Source organism: Eumetopias jubatus, unplaced genomic scaffold, assembly GCF_037043125.1.
Source record: "Eumetopias jubatus isolate StellerSeaLion01/CBP00866 unplaced genomic scaffold, mEumJub1_p1.0 scaffold_16, whole genome shotgun sequence".
Classification (NCBI taxonomy): Eukaryota; Metazoa; Chordata; class Mammalia; order Carnivora; family Otariidae; genus Eumetopias; species Eumetopias jubatus.
In genome coordinates, this window is record NW_028274822.1 from 2,604,023 (window position 1) to 2,619,756 (window position 15,734).

At 49.4% G+C, this 15,734-nt stretch overlaps 1 protein-coding gene across 11 annotated transcripts in view; it reads right to left on the reverse strand.

Moving 5' to 3' along the window:
* Positions 1 to 15,734, reverse strand: part of ZNF236 (zinc finger protein 236) — a 107,017-nt gene that overhangs the window by 28,384 nt on the left and 62,899 nt on the right. For 10 of the 11 annotated variants that reach the window (XM_028102869.2, XM_028102868.2, XM_028102870.1 and 7 more), the window contains 8 exons: positions 14,991 to 15,244; positions 13,910 to 14,011; positions 13,274 to 13,425; positions 11,786 to 11,889; positions 9,420 to 9,571; positions 7,639 to 7,851; positions 5,021 to 5,303; positions 1,008 to 1,111 (listed from right to left, as the gene is read on the reverse strand). In XM_028102869.2, the coding sequence (XP_027958670.1) occupies positions 1,008 to 1,111; positions 5,021 to 5,303; positions 7,639 to 7,851; positions 9,420 to 9,571; positions 11,786 to 11,889; positions 13,274 to 13,425; positions 13,910 to 14,011; positions 14,991 to 15,244 (1,364 nt within the window). The remainder of the gene's footprint in view (positions 1 to 1,007; positions 1,112 to 5,020; positions 5,304 to 7,638; positions 7,852 to 9,419; positions 9,572 to 11,785; positions 11,890 to 13,273; positions 13,426 to 13,909; positions 14,012 to 14,990; positions 15,245 to 15,734) is intronic. The other variant, XM_088019546.1, reaches the window with a different exon arrangement.

Below are 15,734 nucleotides of genomic sequence, written 5' to 3' on the forward strand. Positions count from 1 at the left end.
TGTGGGGGCCAGCCCTGAATCCCGCATGTGCGAGTCATCCTGAACACCACTGGCACCGGCCATGCCAGCGACCACCCCCCGCCGGACCTGGGATGCCAAGCGGACCCCTCCTGGTCCTCAGCAGCTCACAGCGTCACACAAGAGAAACAGACACATGGCACCTAACAAAGTGACAGAAACACTGCCCACAGAAGAGACACACTACATTTACGTATCTATTTAATTCCGAATATTAACCTATCAGAAAAGAATCATACGGCTTTATATAAATGTGTGAAATTTCTTTTGTATATTTTTGGTCAATTCTGCTGGTAATCAAAAATTAAGAATATAAATTAGTTTGATAACCATAATCCTCTACCATTTCCTAAGAGTTCACCATGTGCCACTTTCTAAGCAATCACTGGAGGCTCAGAGAAGTGGCTCGGAAGTGGACACTGACCTCCAAACTGGCAGAGGTACAAAGCCTGCCCCCCTAACCACTGGGATGCCCTGTGTACATCAAGAAGCAAAGCCTCAATATATTTTCATTAGAACAACTCACCTTCAGTTCCCTCAAAGGAGATGAGCGGGGAAAAAAATGGCCATTGAAAACTGGACATTAATATTTTTCCTTTAAAACATTTCCCCCCACATAACAAGAATTATTACCTGTGAACTGTAATGAGATTTGTTAAATCCCCAGATCTTGTAAAACCTCAACAAGCCAAATCTCTTTGGCCTAAATGAGACTAAGAAGTAATTTTCTTAACAAAGGTGTTCAAAACTGAATAAAAATACAAGACAACCTACAGCCTGGCATTTGAGATCAAGCTCCTTCTCCTCAGTGTTATCTGGGTCATATTCCCCAAGTCAGGAATCAAAAATTCTTATATACCCATTTCTTCGTGGCTCAGGATTTTTAAGCTTTCTATGACTTTGAAAGTATTTCTGTGGGCAAGATACACAGGAACAAATCTCAAACGCCATTGTAAGGCCCCTACGTATGACGCAGGCACTGTCCTTACCTGTGTGGGTCTTCACATGGCAGTCCAGAGTCGACTTAACAGTAAAGCTCTTCCCGCACTCGTCACATTTGTATGGCTTTTCTCCAGTATGGATCCGAACATGCCTAGCCAAAAAGCATTTGCAATTAGAAAGCATTTGCAATGAAGTGATTTTCAGTTCAATTTTACATACGTTTACAAACAACCTCATAACTATCCATATAAATGAAAATTATGTGTTAGTACAGGCTGAATACATTTGGCCAAATAAAACCTTTAATCTTCGCTCTACACAAAAAACCACAAACAAATCCAGAAGAAAACAAACAAACAAAAAAATCTGCAAGACCAGTGAAAACAGGGGTTTTCTTTAAAACCAAAGAGTGCTTATGAATTGGTAAGAAGATGAGAAATATCACAGTGGAAGAACGGGCAATGCACAACTTACAGAAGAAACACACATGGCCAAAGCCCCGTGAAAAGGTTTGGCCCATACTCAGCACTTAAAAGAGCAAATTAAAAGGATGAGATATCATTTCCCTCATCTGTGTGCTGAGGGCGCGGTCGGGGTGGTTGGGGAGCATTCAGAGACCAGCGGGCATAAGTGGTACAGCCCGTCTGAAGGCCAGCAAGCAGCATCTGCAACACTGGCCCCACACTCCCATGGATACACACAGAAACACACAGCGCGGTGCCCACGCGGTGCTCGTGCAGTACTCATTGGGGCTTGTATAGTACTCTGCAGCGCTCATGCGGTGCTCATGCAGTACTCGAACAGTACACTGCAGTACTTGTGCGGTGCTCATGCAGGACTCATATAGTACACTGCAGTACTCATGCAGTGCTCGTATAGTACTCTGCAGTGCTCGTGCAGTACTCGCAGAGTACGCTGCAGTACTCATGCAATACTCGTATAGTACGTTGCAGTACTCGTGCAGTGCTCATGCAGTACTCGTATAGTACGCTGCAGTACTCATGCAGTACTCGTATAGTACGTTGCAGTACCCGTGCGGTGCTCGTATAGTGCTCTGCAGTGCTCGTGCAGTACTCGCAGAGTACGCTGCAGTACTCATGCAATACTCGTATAGTGCGTTGCAGTACTCGTGCAGTGCTCATGCAGTACTCGTATAGTACGCTGCAGTACTCATGCGGGGCTCATATAGTGCGCTGCAGTACTCATGCGGTGCTCGTATAGTACTCTCCAGTGCTCGTATAGTACTCTGCAGTCCTCACGTGGTGCTCATATAGTACTCTGCAGTGTTCATGCAGTACTCATGCAGTACTCGTATAGTACGTTGCAGTACTCGTGCGGTGCTCGTATAGTGCTCTGCAGTGCTCGTGCAGTACTCGCAGAGTACGCTGCAGTACTCATGCAATACTCGTATAGTACGTTGCAGTACTCGTGCAGTGCTCATGCAGTACTCGTATAGTGCGCTGCAGTACTCATGCGGGGCTCATATAGTGCGCTGCAGTACTCGTGCGGTGCTCGTATAGTACTCTCCAGTGCTCGTATAGTACTCTGCAGTCCTCACGTGGTGCTCATATAGTACTCTGCAGTGTTCATGCAGTACCTGTAGAGTGCTCGTGCAGTGCTCATGCGTTGATCACGCAGTGCTCGTGCAGTACTCATGAGTGCTCATGTAGTACTTGTGCGGTGTTCATGTGTTACTCGTCCGGTGCTCTTGTAGTACTTGTGCAGTACTCGTGCAGTACTTGTATAGTGATCGTGCAGTGCTCGCACAGTACTCCCGTGGTACTTGTATTGTGCTCGCACAATACTTGTGTAATGCGGCACTCATCCGGTGCTCGTGTAGTGCTTGCACAGTACTCATGCAGTGCTCATGCAGTACTCGTGCAGTGCTTACACAGTACTCGTGCAGTACTCGCGTAATACTCGTGTAGTAATTGAACATGGAAAGCTAAATGCTCATACCAGGGTGTAATGGGATAAATTTTAATATTCCCTGACAAGAGAACACTATGTCACCATTAACAGGAAAGTAATGGGTGTGCAGGTACTGACAAAGATATCTAAGACCCAATGATATGTAAAAATTATGCAACAAATAAAATTGCAGAACTTAACGCTGACATATATGTGGACATTTCTCAAAACCGTACCTAAGAAACTGCTGACTGGCTGTCTGTGGGGAGCAGGAAGGACTATTTTTCACCTGACGGCCTCCCATGCTATGCTTCTGTTTTGTTTTGCTTCCCTATGATCTCTGCCCAGTATCTAGCAGGACAGGCTGAGCTGCCCACGACTTTTAAATGCAGGACAGAACAAAAGGATCAATCAGCTGTGAGGCTCTCCAGCGCTTCTCGCTGTTAGGCACCACTCTCCATGTCGTGATGCAGATGCATTCATACGTGCCGACAACCAAGTGGTTTCTCGCCTCTGCCCTGTGTCTTGGCGGGCTACCCCTCGGCACTGTCCAGAGGCCCACAGCCTTGCACGGGTCTGACGTGGGGTGTGGATCCCCGCAGTGCTGCCTCCATCACCTCCACGCTGGCAGCCCTGGCCCTCAGGGCATTCTCGTCGGGGATTCCCAACCAGCCCCTCACGCTGACCTGGCTCTTCCCACCAGCTGCCCCTTGTGCTCCCCTCCTGGCACCCCTCCTGCCCGGTTGCACTCCTACCTACAAAGCACCCCAATTCCTTCACCAAAGTGCCTAGTGCTCTCCTCGCCATATGCTTTGCTGTCTTACGCCCCGGCCTCGACTGCACCCCTCACCTCAGGGGGTGCCCGGGAGGGACACTGCCGGCCCCCTGTGGACTCACTCTAATCCCCACTCACCGACTTCACCATCACCCTCACTGGCATACTTCCCTTCCCATGTGGGAAGAAGAGTGCAGGCTAGCTGTCACCTTCTACAGACTCACTGGACACGCACTTCCAACACGGGAGCCACTCTGCCACCAGCCTCTGTCCCACCCACGTGGAGGGTCCTGAGAGCAGCCTGCTCCATCACCCACCACGAAATCCCAACTGCTCTTCCCTGCGCTATGCTGCCCTACACCTTCACCCATCAGCTCCCTCCTAGAGCAAACACTAAGTACCCGGTTTTGTACTGCAGGCAGGACAACGCTTTACCTCCCACTTCTTTCTCCCAGGCTCAGCCTCAGGGTCCTGGGTTCTAGTTCTTACCGTCCTGCTGGACTTGACCTCATGCCAGTCGCTGCTATCAGGCTGACTGGCCTTAATCACAGGCTGCCTCATGACACTGTCACCATCCACCCTGGCGTGTGCTTGTGCCCTCGCTCCCTACACAGACCAGCACTCCTGGGGTTAGCAGGTCCCTGATGTGGTCCGCAAACCTACACAGCTTAGCACCGTGTCATCCTCAATAAATAATTCATTTTCTTTCTTTCTTTCTTTCTTTTTTTTTACCTGCAGTAGTCCCCCTATCCACAGGAATATGTTCTGAGACCCCCAGGGGATGCCTGAAAGCACGGATGTACCAAACCCTATGTACACTGTTTCCCCTGTACCTACATGGTACTTCTCATGAGGTTGAATTTCTAAATTAGGCCTAGGTAAGAGACTAACTACAATGACTGATGATTAGGTAGAACGACCACAACACCACACTGTGATACACGTCAGGTGAATACGCTCTGTCCCTGTCACAGCACCGCACTGGACTCCCCCCCGCCGTCTTCCGGGGGGAAGAGATGACGAAACACGCGCGTGAGGCAGAGGTAGGCCACCACGACCTTGTCACAAAGGTCAGGAGGAGGACGGCCCACTCAGGGGACGGACGGACACCGCGGATAAAGGGCCCTGTTCCCAGCACAGCCGTTTAGACCTGCGTACAAGCCATCTACGGAGTGCACTGCTTTCTCACCAACATTCCGAATGAGCCTGAATGGAAGCCCCAGAATCTACACCGGCTTAAAACCGCTGCTGTAGAAACTGGCCAGCCTCTCAGGAGGCACCAGCCTCCGAAGCAGGCCTCCCTAGCCGCGGCGAAATGGTCGAGGCGCACACAGACGCTCCCGCAAACGCTGAGAAGGGCGCCGGCAGCCTCACCTCACCAGGTCGCTAGGCTTCTTGAAGCTCTTGGGGCAGTATGAGCAGCAGTTAGCGTACTTGGGCTCGGCCTCCAGCTCCGCCTGCCTGTCCTTCATCTCGCTGATGCGGTCCTTCTCGGCCGCCGACTGCACCAGGACCTGCTCGGAGACGGTCGCGCTTTCCTGCGGCCGAATCTTCGCTAACTGCGCTGTCTCCTCCTCTGTGAAAGTGATGACCTCGGGACGAGCTTTTCGAGATGCACTTCTTTCAGAATTCTCTTCCTCTTCCTCCATACACACATCTAAATAAAATACAGGAAACGGATCCAATCCTCATAAAAAATTAAGTTTTCACGAAACAAGTAAAATGAAACCAAACAATTCTGTAGGGTTTGAAGTGAGTTACTCGGTGAAGCTCTCTTTGGGACAAAGGAGTTTCCTTCACACTGCTAGTCCGTGGGGAAACCGAGATGGGTCCCCAGAAGGGAGATGCACTGTGGTCACCTCATCACAACAGTGCCTCCCTGAGGACCAGCCCAGCAGGGAGCTCCGGAATCAACAGCATCCACACACGACACCAGCATTCATAAACACAGACACTCGCTGACTAATACAGGCAAAAACAGAATTATCATCACATAAAGAAAATCCACAGCCCAAGACAGAAGACCAAGGTGATAAATTTGCAAAAAGGCCCTAATTAGTTACCAAAAAAACCCTTAAAATATATACATTTAAGTATTCTCTCAGTGAGACGTAAGAATATATTTACACTGATTGAAAACAAGAATAAGGTGCGATTAAAATCTAACAGAAGGAAAAAAAGTTGGCTGGGAGTGGGAGGTCAGAATGGCACAGATGACTAAAAACCAGAAGAATAAAACCTCGACAGAAACACCAACTAGCCAAATGGACACGGGCTAGCACCATATTAGTGACAAGAGCTACAGGGTGTTTCTGTTAGGATAAAGGGAGAACGATGGGAGGGAGGGAGAGGAGAGAAGGAAAGAGAGAGGGGCCGAGGTGGGAAGAGGGAAGGTGGGCTGTGGAGGAGAGAGTAACATCTGGAAAGATTTGGGGCCGTGGGGGTATAGACAGTGGCCCCACCAGCACGGATAATGAAAGGTGGAGAGAGAGTTCCAAGAACCCAATCAATATGGCGAAGCCACGGGAGGGCAAAAGGCAGTGAAACGGAGCACTATCCACAGAAGACACAGAACCCCATGGAATCGGGCCACCCAGGCTCACTGTCCCAACACACGTGATGGGGTAAACCCTAGGGCGGGAAGCAGCGCATCAGCTGCTCTTCCTCAGGGACCCCAGAGAGGAAAACCCCACGAAAGACTGTGGGGAGCTAACATACAGGCCGCCACAGGAGCCCCCCCAGCCGACGAGAAGGAACAGGGGCTCAGACCCGGAGGCTGCTGCGTCAGCTCCACACCACAGGGTGCCAGAAGCAGTACGTGGTGTCCTACGTTCTGTAACTCACTGCAAGGAGAAGAGCTATTATTCTCTCCTTGTACTTCACTCATCACATGACCGCAGTGCAACGATGAGACTGAAAAGCTGGCGCCACATCGTGACAAAGTCCAAGAGGTCGGAAACATCGACATTCAGAATGACCCACTGAAGAGCCCAGAGCAGCTGCTGCTCTGCTGTGGAGACGTCAGTCTTTACGTCTGTAGGTAGGTTAGGCACATTTTAAAGACGTTTTCCCCAAATATAAGAACAAGCTACAGGGCCGTCCCGTCAGCCGAGCGCAGGGGAGACTACCGTGACCTCGAGGCCAGGTGAGCACAGAGCACACGGGGGTAAGCAACTGGGGACAGAAGCCAACGAGCCGCCAGCCTTCTGATGGCTGCAAGCACGCCAACCAACACTCACACGCCAGCTGCGTCACGCTCACTCCACAAACATGCTGCACCAACCCCGTGCACACCGTCAGGCCTCACACTGTGGATGCACCGTCGGGTGACAGGGCTCAAATGCTGTGTGGTCCAAACAGACAACAGCACATTCCTAATCCTGGCATCTCACCCCCGGGATGTGCTAAAGAGAGATCACCTCATACACACACAGTGCTCTTCCCAGGAGGACGGCCCTTACTGGGAGCAAGGTGCGCTCATCGGCACGTCTGAACCTGAGCTAGCTACACGGTGCTTCGTGTCGACGAGCTGAGGTACTGCAGTGCACCCACAGGCCAGTGGAGGGGTGCAGCCCTCCCTAACTGCTGGCTCTTGCTGGCTCAGGGAGAGACCTGGACGGAAGGCACACGTCCATCCAGAGGGAATTACAGAACAGAATACGACGGGCTTCCACGTAGCCCCTGGAGCTGATGTCCGCGACAGACGCCAGCGGAGGGAAAACCGAGGGGATCGCAGCCACCATGTAAGCCCGAATCCCCGCTTGTCAAGAAATTAATGTCTCGACCACCACTCGCATCTGCACGGCTACGGCGCACGTTCTGGGCTGTGGTGACTGGTGAGGTGGTTTCCTTCTCTGCCCTGAGTCCTTTCCCAGAGAGCACACACTGCTGTCACAGTCAGAAAACAAGCTAGTTTTAACGATGACGTGTGCACTAATCCACCACTACACGAGCATCTGGTTACTGAGCCTCGAATCAACACGGGGCAGTACCTCCTCCTTCCGCCTCCCCCGTGGCGGACACAGCAGAGGGGACGGCCTGGTGCCTCTTCATGTGCTTCTTACAGTGCACTGTGGTCCGGAAGCCCTGCTCACAGAACGGACACTTGTAGGGCTTCATGCTCATGTGTGTGGCCATGTGCCGCGTGAGGCTGCCGTTGGTCGTGAACGAGGCGTTGCAAACACTGCAGCTGAACGCCTTTACCCCTGTGGCAACGGGAACAAGAGCAAAACCCGCATTTCATTAACTTAAAGTATCAGCAGTCGAAAGCAAACAAACATACGTTCGAGAAGCCCCAAAACTGAAGACCGTTTATTTGCCCTGGTCTTATTTTAGGAAATGGACACAGCGTGTCTTAGGACTAATGCGCTTGTGGAATTAAAGGCACAAGAACATTGCTCTAAACAAATGCCAAGCTCTCTCTTTGAGAGCTCCCACTTCCGTCTTTGACACTCCAGCTGGCAACATGTGGTGGATTCTGCCTTAGAAAGGTTTTCTCAAATCCATCTTCTTTCACCATTCCACAGCCAGTGACGCGAGAACTGCCTACAACACCTGAGTATAGCTTCACTTCCAAATCAGGCCTGCCAGGAAGGCCCTGTCCATTCTGGACTGAAGACACAGAGGCACCTGACTGTCCAAGCACCTCGCTGACCGGCCACGGCTCCTTGTCCAAGTCGCATGGGCTCCTCTCTGCTACGGGGAGTGCTGACTCCTTAGCAGGGCCTTCCAACCGGCCTTCGCGGGACCTGCCCTCCGCCTGTCTTCCCAGGGCCTGTGACCACCAACTGTGACTACTCCTACAAAGCCTATCCTTGCTCTGTCGGTATGTTTTTATGTTCAAATAAAGCCTTATAAAGAATATACTGATATTAAACAGATTCATTAATATATGAAATAAACATACTGAATTTATTAAACAGACAAAAGTAACATATGTAAAATATATTTAACTGCAAATCATGTATCTGATAAAGACTATATTAAAAACTCTTTAAACAACTCAACAATAAGACTGCAAATAATCTAATTCAAAAATGACACAGGATTAGAAGAGCTGCTTCTCAACACACACATGAAAGGGAGCTCCGCATCCTTAGCCACTAGAGAAACGCAAATGAAGCCCAGGAATAGACACCATGGCACACTCTTAGGGATGGTCGTGGTACAAGGGACAAACAACGCCAAAGTGTGAAAGGGGCACCCTCGCTCATCGCTGGTGGACAAGTGAAACAGTGCAGCCACTTAGAGAAACAGTCTGATCAACTCAAAGGCTTAATTAAACAGAGTTACCCCATGACCAAGCCATTCCAGTCTTAAATGGAGAAATGGAAACGCATCCACGTAAGCTGCACATGCATGTTCACAGCAGGATGATTCCCATGAGCCTAAAGATGGGAACTACTCCCCCGTCCACAGCGGATGATAGAGGAAGGAGAGGGGGTCCACCTCCACCGTGGAATACTGTTCTGCTCCACAAGGGAGTGACGTGCTGCCTGTATCTGGAAGAAGCCCGGACACACACCCAGGAAAGGAAGCTGGAGCTGCGTGTTTGCACGCAGATGGAACGTCCAGAACAGGCCGACGCAGAGACGGCAGCAGACCCCTGGCTGCCTGGGGCAGGGGCCCGGAAGGAAAACGGGGAGTGAGCACTCACAGATACCGAGCTGCTTCTGGCTATGATGGGAATGGTCTAGAAGGGGTGGTGCTGACGGCCGCAGCCCGGCATCGACACCCTGGATCCCACAGAGCCCCGAGCGCGGCAGACAGCGACCTGTGTGTGTCTTCTCGTGCGACTTGAGGACCCCGGAAGAGACAAAGCCGCGTCCACAGAGCCTGCACTTGTAGGGCTTCTCCCCGGTGTGGGACCTCACGTGCTGCTTCAGGTGGCTGGACTTCTTAAAGCCTTTGCTGCAGTACTCACACCTATAAACAGCGCGGAGAGCAGACGCCGCGTCAGTTCACGGCACGAGAATGAGCGTGCCCTCTGAGACAGGAGAAGACAGTCGCCCCCATGATCACTAAACAATCACGCGTGACCGTTGCACACAGGTGTGTGCTCCAACGTTTAAGAAATGATGAAATAGCAGCACTAATAATTTGTCAGATCAAATTCTGCTCAGAGTAGCTGTAATCTTAAACATATTTTATTATTTCATTACCAGTAAATCCTACAGCAATCCCCCAGGAGGCATACTACCTGATTAATCAGAAACTAACAGGAAAAAAATTTATTACAAACTATTTTCTTTACTAAGTCATACAAGACACTGTGAAACCTTCCACTGACTCAGGGTCAGAATCGCTCCTGAGTCCACACACTTGGAAATGCCAATTCATATACTCTTTAGGTTTATAAGATACATGACAAAACAGATTTTCCTAGAGCTATTTTGAATAATATGTAAATGTACAGTATCATTTTCCCCTAAGTTACAGAATATATTAAAATTACTTCAAGGATGAAATAATTATGAAATATTTCAAAATTCTTATTCACATATTATTAAAAACTAAAAAAAGCATTCGGAAACCTTTTCCACTTCCCCGTCTGAAGCTGTAGCAGGACGTTAGTCACATTCCAAACCACCGCCTCTGGGACCAGGTACCTGCACAGAGCAGCTAACAGTCCGCTAACGGCCATGCCGAACTGAAGACCGACAAACTGGGAACACATTTTGAAATCTCACTCCATGATACAAGCTTGGTTCAGTGAGGGTACCCATTAAAAAGAGAAAAGCAAGCCAACGGCACTCATCGACTGATTTGAGAAAGATAATGCTGCAGATGAAGCTGGGATTGGTTCTGGTACACACAGCAGCAGGAGAAAATCATCTATTTGCAGAACTGAGTGCATCAAACTAAACCATTTCATGTCTGCTGAGAAAGGTGCTCTAGGGTTCACATCTATGAACTAAAAGCAACCAGCACTGCCAGGACAACACTACCAGTGCTGTGGAGACACAGCCACCCTCAGAGGACAGTCTGAAGCAAGACTGTCCCCACCTGGCCCCAGCCGGGCTCCCACCCAGGATCCTCTGTCCACAGAGACGGGGCCCTTCTCTGCCTCCAAAACGCTGCTTCCTTTCTCCTCACGGATGACCCTTGCCCGCTCTGCTGACCACGCAGCTATTCTCCCACAGTGTCCAAGGACAATCTAGATGACAGAAGCCAACCCTGAGGACTCACTCGCCCTGGGAGAGCCACCTCGCCGGGAGTACACACGGCCTTCAGGTGCTCCGTCGCAGTGCAGGGGCCGCGCAGGGAGGCGAGGGAACACCCCCAGCTGCCAGGGGCAGGGTCCACAGAAAGAGCTCCTCTGGAGCCGTGGGTCCAGGAAGCACATCTCAGGGAGCTTTGCTATTCTCTATTTTGTCATAATAATGAGGCAAAAGGTAAAAAATATAATGAAATTTTAGGCTGCCGGTTCCATGTTTCTTAATGTCTTGGGGGAGGAACCCTTGACCTCCTTGCGAGTCCTATGAAAGTGACACACCATCTCCAATAAGAAAACTATTAAAATACTATGAAGCCAAGACTATCTCAATAAAGACAATACGCATCTTGCTTCTTATATGACGCACAGAGTCGTATCCAGTTTTGTAAAACTACATGTATCTTAATCGCTGTGAATGTGCACAGCCTAGCGCGAGCGGGGGCAAGAGTCTGCCCTCGTCCGTGCGTCCGGAGCAGTGCAGGCACGCTGAGCACACGCACTACATGCCACTGAACGTACAGGTGAATGAAGGATGAACAGGTGGACTTCAAAACTGTCTTTGCAATCATGGTGCACCTTGGTTGTTATGCATCAAGCCTACAAAGAACCTTGAACAACAGGCACATAGTAAATTTCAGTTATTTCTGAAAACATGGTAACAGGAAAGCCACGACAGAGCAGGTTAAACCTATAGGCTGCGGCCTCCCAACCTTGGTCCTGTCACTAACTAGCTGCAGAAATCTTAGCAGGTGAACCTCTTTTGTCTCAGATCCTTTAATCATCATAAAATGGGGATAAGAGAGGACCCGTTCACAGGGTTTCTGAGAGAGGCAGATCGCAGAGGCCTGGCAGGGGGAAGCACGCACTGGGCACAGCGGTCGGGCCAGCAGCGCCCCATGGCGTCGAGATGTGCAGACGGCTACCTGTAGGAGCGCCGGCTCTGGTCCTCCCTGTCCTCCAGGAATTGGGGACGCTGAGTCTGCAGCTCCAGTTCCTCTTGGGACGACTCTTGGATCAAACGCGTTGTCTAAAATTTAGCAGAAGTATAAAGCAGACTACCTGAATATCTATAAATAAATGCAAAACAACGAACAACTAAGGATAAGAAATTTATAAATGCAGATTCAAAGGAGAAACTCCACATAGCTCATTGTAAGCATTTGGCTAGATTAATAATAAAAATCATTCATACCAATTTTATTAAATACTTATTTACTTTCTATTAATTTGCTTTAATACAAAATTTAGCCAACCATGAAACTGATCTGTCCACATTATTATGGATCTTAGTAAGAGATTACTCATCTGCTCTCGTCTTACTGAGAATGAACACAGTCCTACTACCTCGCTTGCCACAAAACCACAGGGAGAGGAAACATCCCCCCCACCCCACCCCGAGAGCAACAGCATATGCCCACGGGCAGCAGCCCGTCAGCACCACCCATTCCTGACACAGGTGCAGCAAGCCCGCTACCACAGCAGGAACCGAGCAGACCTGCCCGAGGATTTCCGACTACTGCAGAAAACCATGACGCTCACTGGACAGAGGTAAGCTGACCTTCAGGGACATGCAGAACAGGCACAGGACTGAACGGTGGACAGCCCACCCACGTGCGGCAACAGGCGGTCACCTGACTTCTCTGAGCAAAGCAGAGGGCCCCTCATCCGCTCCAAGTGCATCAGGCATGTAGCTGTATTCAGAGGGCTCTGGAGTAAAGGGCAAGCCACCACGGAAGAGTGTGCTCCCCACTGCCCAGACTCTACCCAGATTCAGCATCGGAACTACATGGTTTCTACGCTATGAAAAAGTGCTCTGAAATTTTCACTGGAGGGCCCAGGCCTACCACTTGGAGAAGCTCCCAACAGTGGCTCTGTTCTTTCTCAATGGCGGCTTGTAAAGAAAGAAAACAACTGATGGGCCGATCACGTCCATCACTAGTGAAAACTCTCCCAAAATGGGAAAACCAAAACCAAAACCAAAACTTAAATGTCTCCAACTAGACCGAGTAGAAATTTTAAATGATGCGTTTAATATTTATTTTTAGTATGTCAGCATTCCTTATATTTTCGTTCTAAGGTGTAAGATTCCACATTTAAGATTCCACCATTAAAAACAGTTAGGTTGTGCCACTAAAGCCGCATAAGACCCTTCACATGTGATTACACGGCACTTTACTGACTTTTAACCCAAAGGTAAAATCCCCTATCACGGGATTGAAGTCTCTAAGTAAAATATAAATGTCTGACGGGAAAAGATGTGTACGTGGGCATCTCAGCCTCACAGGTGACGTAGTCATGTGGCCACAAGAAGCGAGCATGCCCTCCTAGGTAAGCTGAACGTGCATAAGTACAGCACAGAGGAAAACAGAATGTGCCCGCCACTGACACGCGCCCCTTCCGTGGACACTCACGACGTTCATCGCATCAGAGCTGGGGACCTGCAGTAAGTTCTGCTGATGGAAGCTGGTGGAGAGGGCCTGAGACTCCAGCGTGCTGGAGTCTTGTAGCTGCTGGACAGGGGCAAATGTGGGCTGTTGGCTGTACGAATCCGTCACGGTAAAGCCTGAAACAAATCAGAAAATATGAGCTCGACAAAAAATACTACAGTCACGCCAAAAAAGTGGCTTCACAAATAAAGATTTCTACCTTCTGAATTAGAATCAGGGTTAGCTTTTGCCAGCAGGCTCTAAGAACACCTGCGCACAGGCAGGAGGCTGCACCTAGCACACACCCTTACCAGGCAGGCTCACAGACAAGCCATCAACACACGGCTGTCCCACCGTCCTGACTTCTACTCAGTCACCGTTTCTTGGCACAAACTACGTGCAGAATGGTCATCAAAGGTGCTTTTCAGACAACCTGAGCAGACCACAAATAGCACACCCGCATGCACGCACGTGCGCACACACACGCAATCCACGTGGAAAGTTACCGGGCTGGAAATCATAAATTTCAGAAGGGCCTTAAAACAAACACCTCAGGCCGTTGTAGAATTCTCCTGACCCGGGCAGAGCCCCTGAAATGCGCGCGCAGGACCCACCACTGACCCTGCGATAAGCCAGCCGGTTCGAAGGATGGCTGCGGAGGGGCCTGCTCGTCAAACTGGTCCATGTGCCCCTGGAGAGCGGGTGGCGGAGCCACGAACCTGTCTGAGATAAAAATACAGACGGGCGGGGAATTCATACATTTCGAAGATGCGCACATCCACCGATCTGTCCAAAAGGATATACTCACATGAGGTTTCAAAACTTAGCCTCCTTACTTTGAAAAGACAGGATGGCAATTTTTACATATATATAGATAGATAATTATGTTTACATGTTAACTTGTTAAATATATATTATATATAAATTATATATTCGTAAGTATATAAACACTTGTATGTTTATATGTGGGATATATATTTGTATATATTTATATAAGTATGTAATTTTATATAGTTGAGGCATTATCTTTGTACTTCCAGAATATCACTTCACAGTTCACCCTAAAACTGAGACAGTCTTCAAATAGGGAAATACCCTGAGGTATGTCATACAATGACACTCAAGGACTGTTTAACACCTTTTTGGATGTGCATTGTTCCAGAACACAGAGGATAAAAAGCACAAAATCCTGCTCATCGACTAAATACACCTGGGGCTTCCATACTATCAGACCGTAAACTGGCCAGCAAACAGTCTGTTAGCGGGCCTGCCCGGGAGAAGCAGCCCGTGCCAGACACGCATCAGCCACATCCCCAAGCTCACTGTCTACAGCTGAGCTGACACCTTGTAGCAAGACTCCATCGATGAGGACAGCGATGGCTGGATCGCTGCAGGCCAAAGGACAACGGCTCGCAGACTCGCGCTGGTGTGTGCGTCAGACTCTTGCTGCGCAGTAACAGGACACTAGTGATCAGACACATGGGGTCTTACTGAAAACGAAAGCTACTCTCAACACAGGATGTGTTGAAGGTCCTATGTCTGTAATTCTCTATCACAGCAAACTCTCTCTCAGGCGTACACACAGCACAAATTGGGACTGAAAATGTCAGAGATGAGAGACACCCACACAGACCGGAGCGAGTATACACGGCTGCAAAAGTATGCGGATTGTTCTAAGAGTTAGAACTTGTGAAATATTTGCCTTCATCTGCTTCCAGAGGCTGATGCGTCAACTGCTGACCCAGTCCCGCGTCCTCCGTGCGCACGACCTGCTGAGGCTCCAGGTCCAGCATGGCCTCGGGGTTCGCGGGGCACGCCGTCGCCGCCGGCTGCAGCTGCTCGCTCTCAATCTCCACCTGCATGTGCGTTGAGACGTGCATGCTCTGCTGGTCCACGGCGCTGTCGTCCAGCGAGGCAGCTTGCTGATGCTGCTGGAGCTGCTGGGCAAGCTCGTATCTTCAAAACATCAACGACAATCCGCACAGTTAGGTGCTGTCAAAACCTACTCCCATGAAGAACTGCTGTGCGAGCCGCCAATCATGAGATAACATTTAAGAAAATTATTTCATTTTGAAGCCGTGGTGGCAATCCAGTTGAAATGAAATGCTATTAATAATTCTAAAGGAAAATCATGTTCCCTTGACTTTAAGTGATTTCACAGATGATAGGGACATGAAAGCAGCAAAGAGAGGATGAAGGACAACACACGCCAGAATATTTAAAATGTAAAAAGAAAATTAAAAAGATAACATATGTTCCAAGGTAAAACTGTCCCAGTTCAAAATTAAAATTAAAACTCGTTCTGCAATAAGTAAAAAAGAATTGAACAAAATAAGATAGGGCCTTTACGGACCGATCTCAGCAGTATAAACAAATGTGGTGCAGAGACCGGGGGCAGAGTCCCGCGACCTGCTGTCCCTTGCAGTCCGGGGCACAGACACCTTAT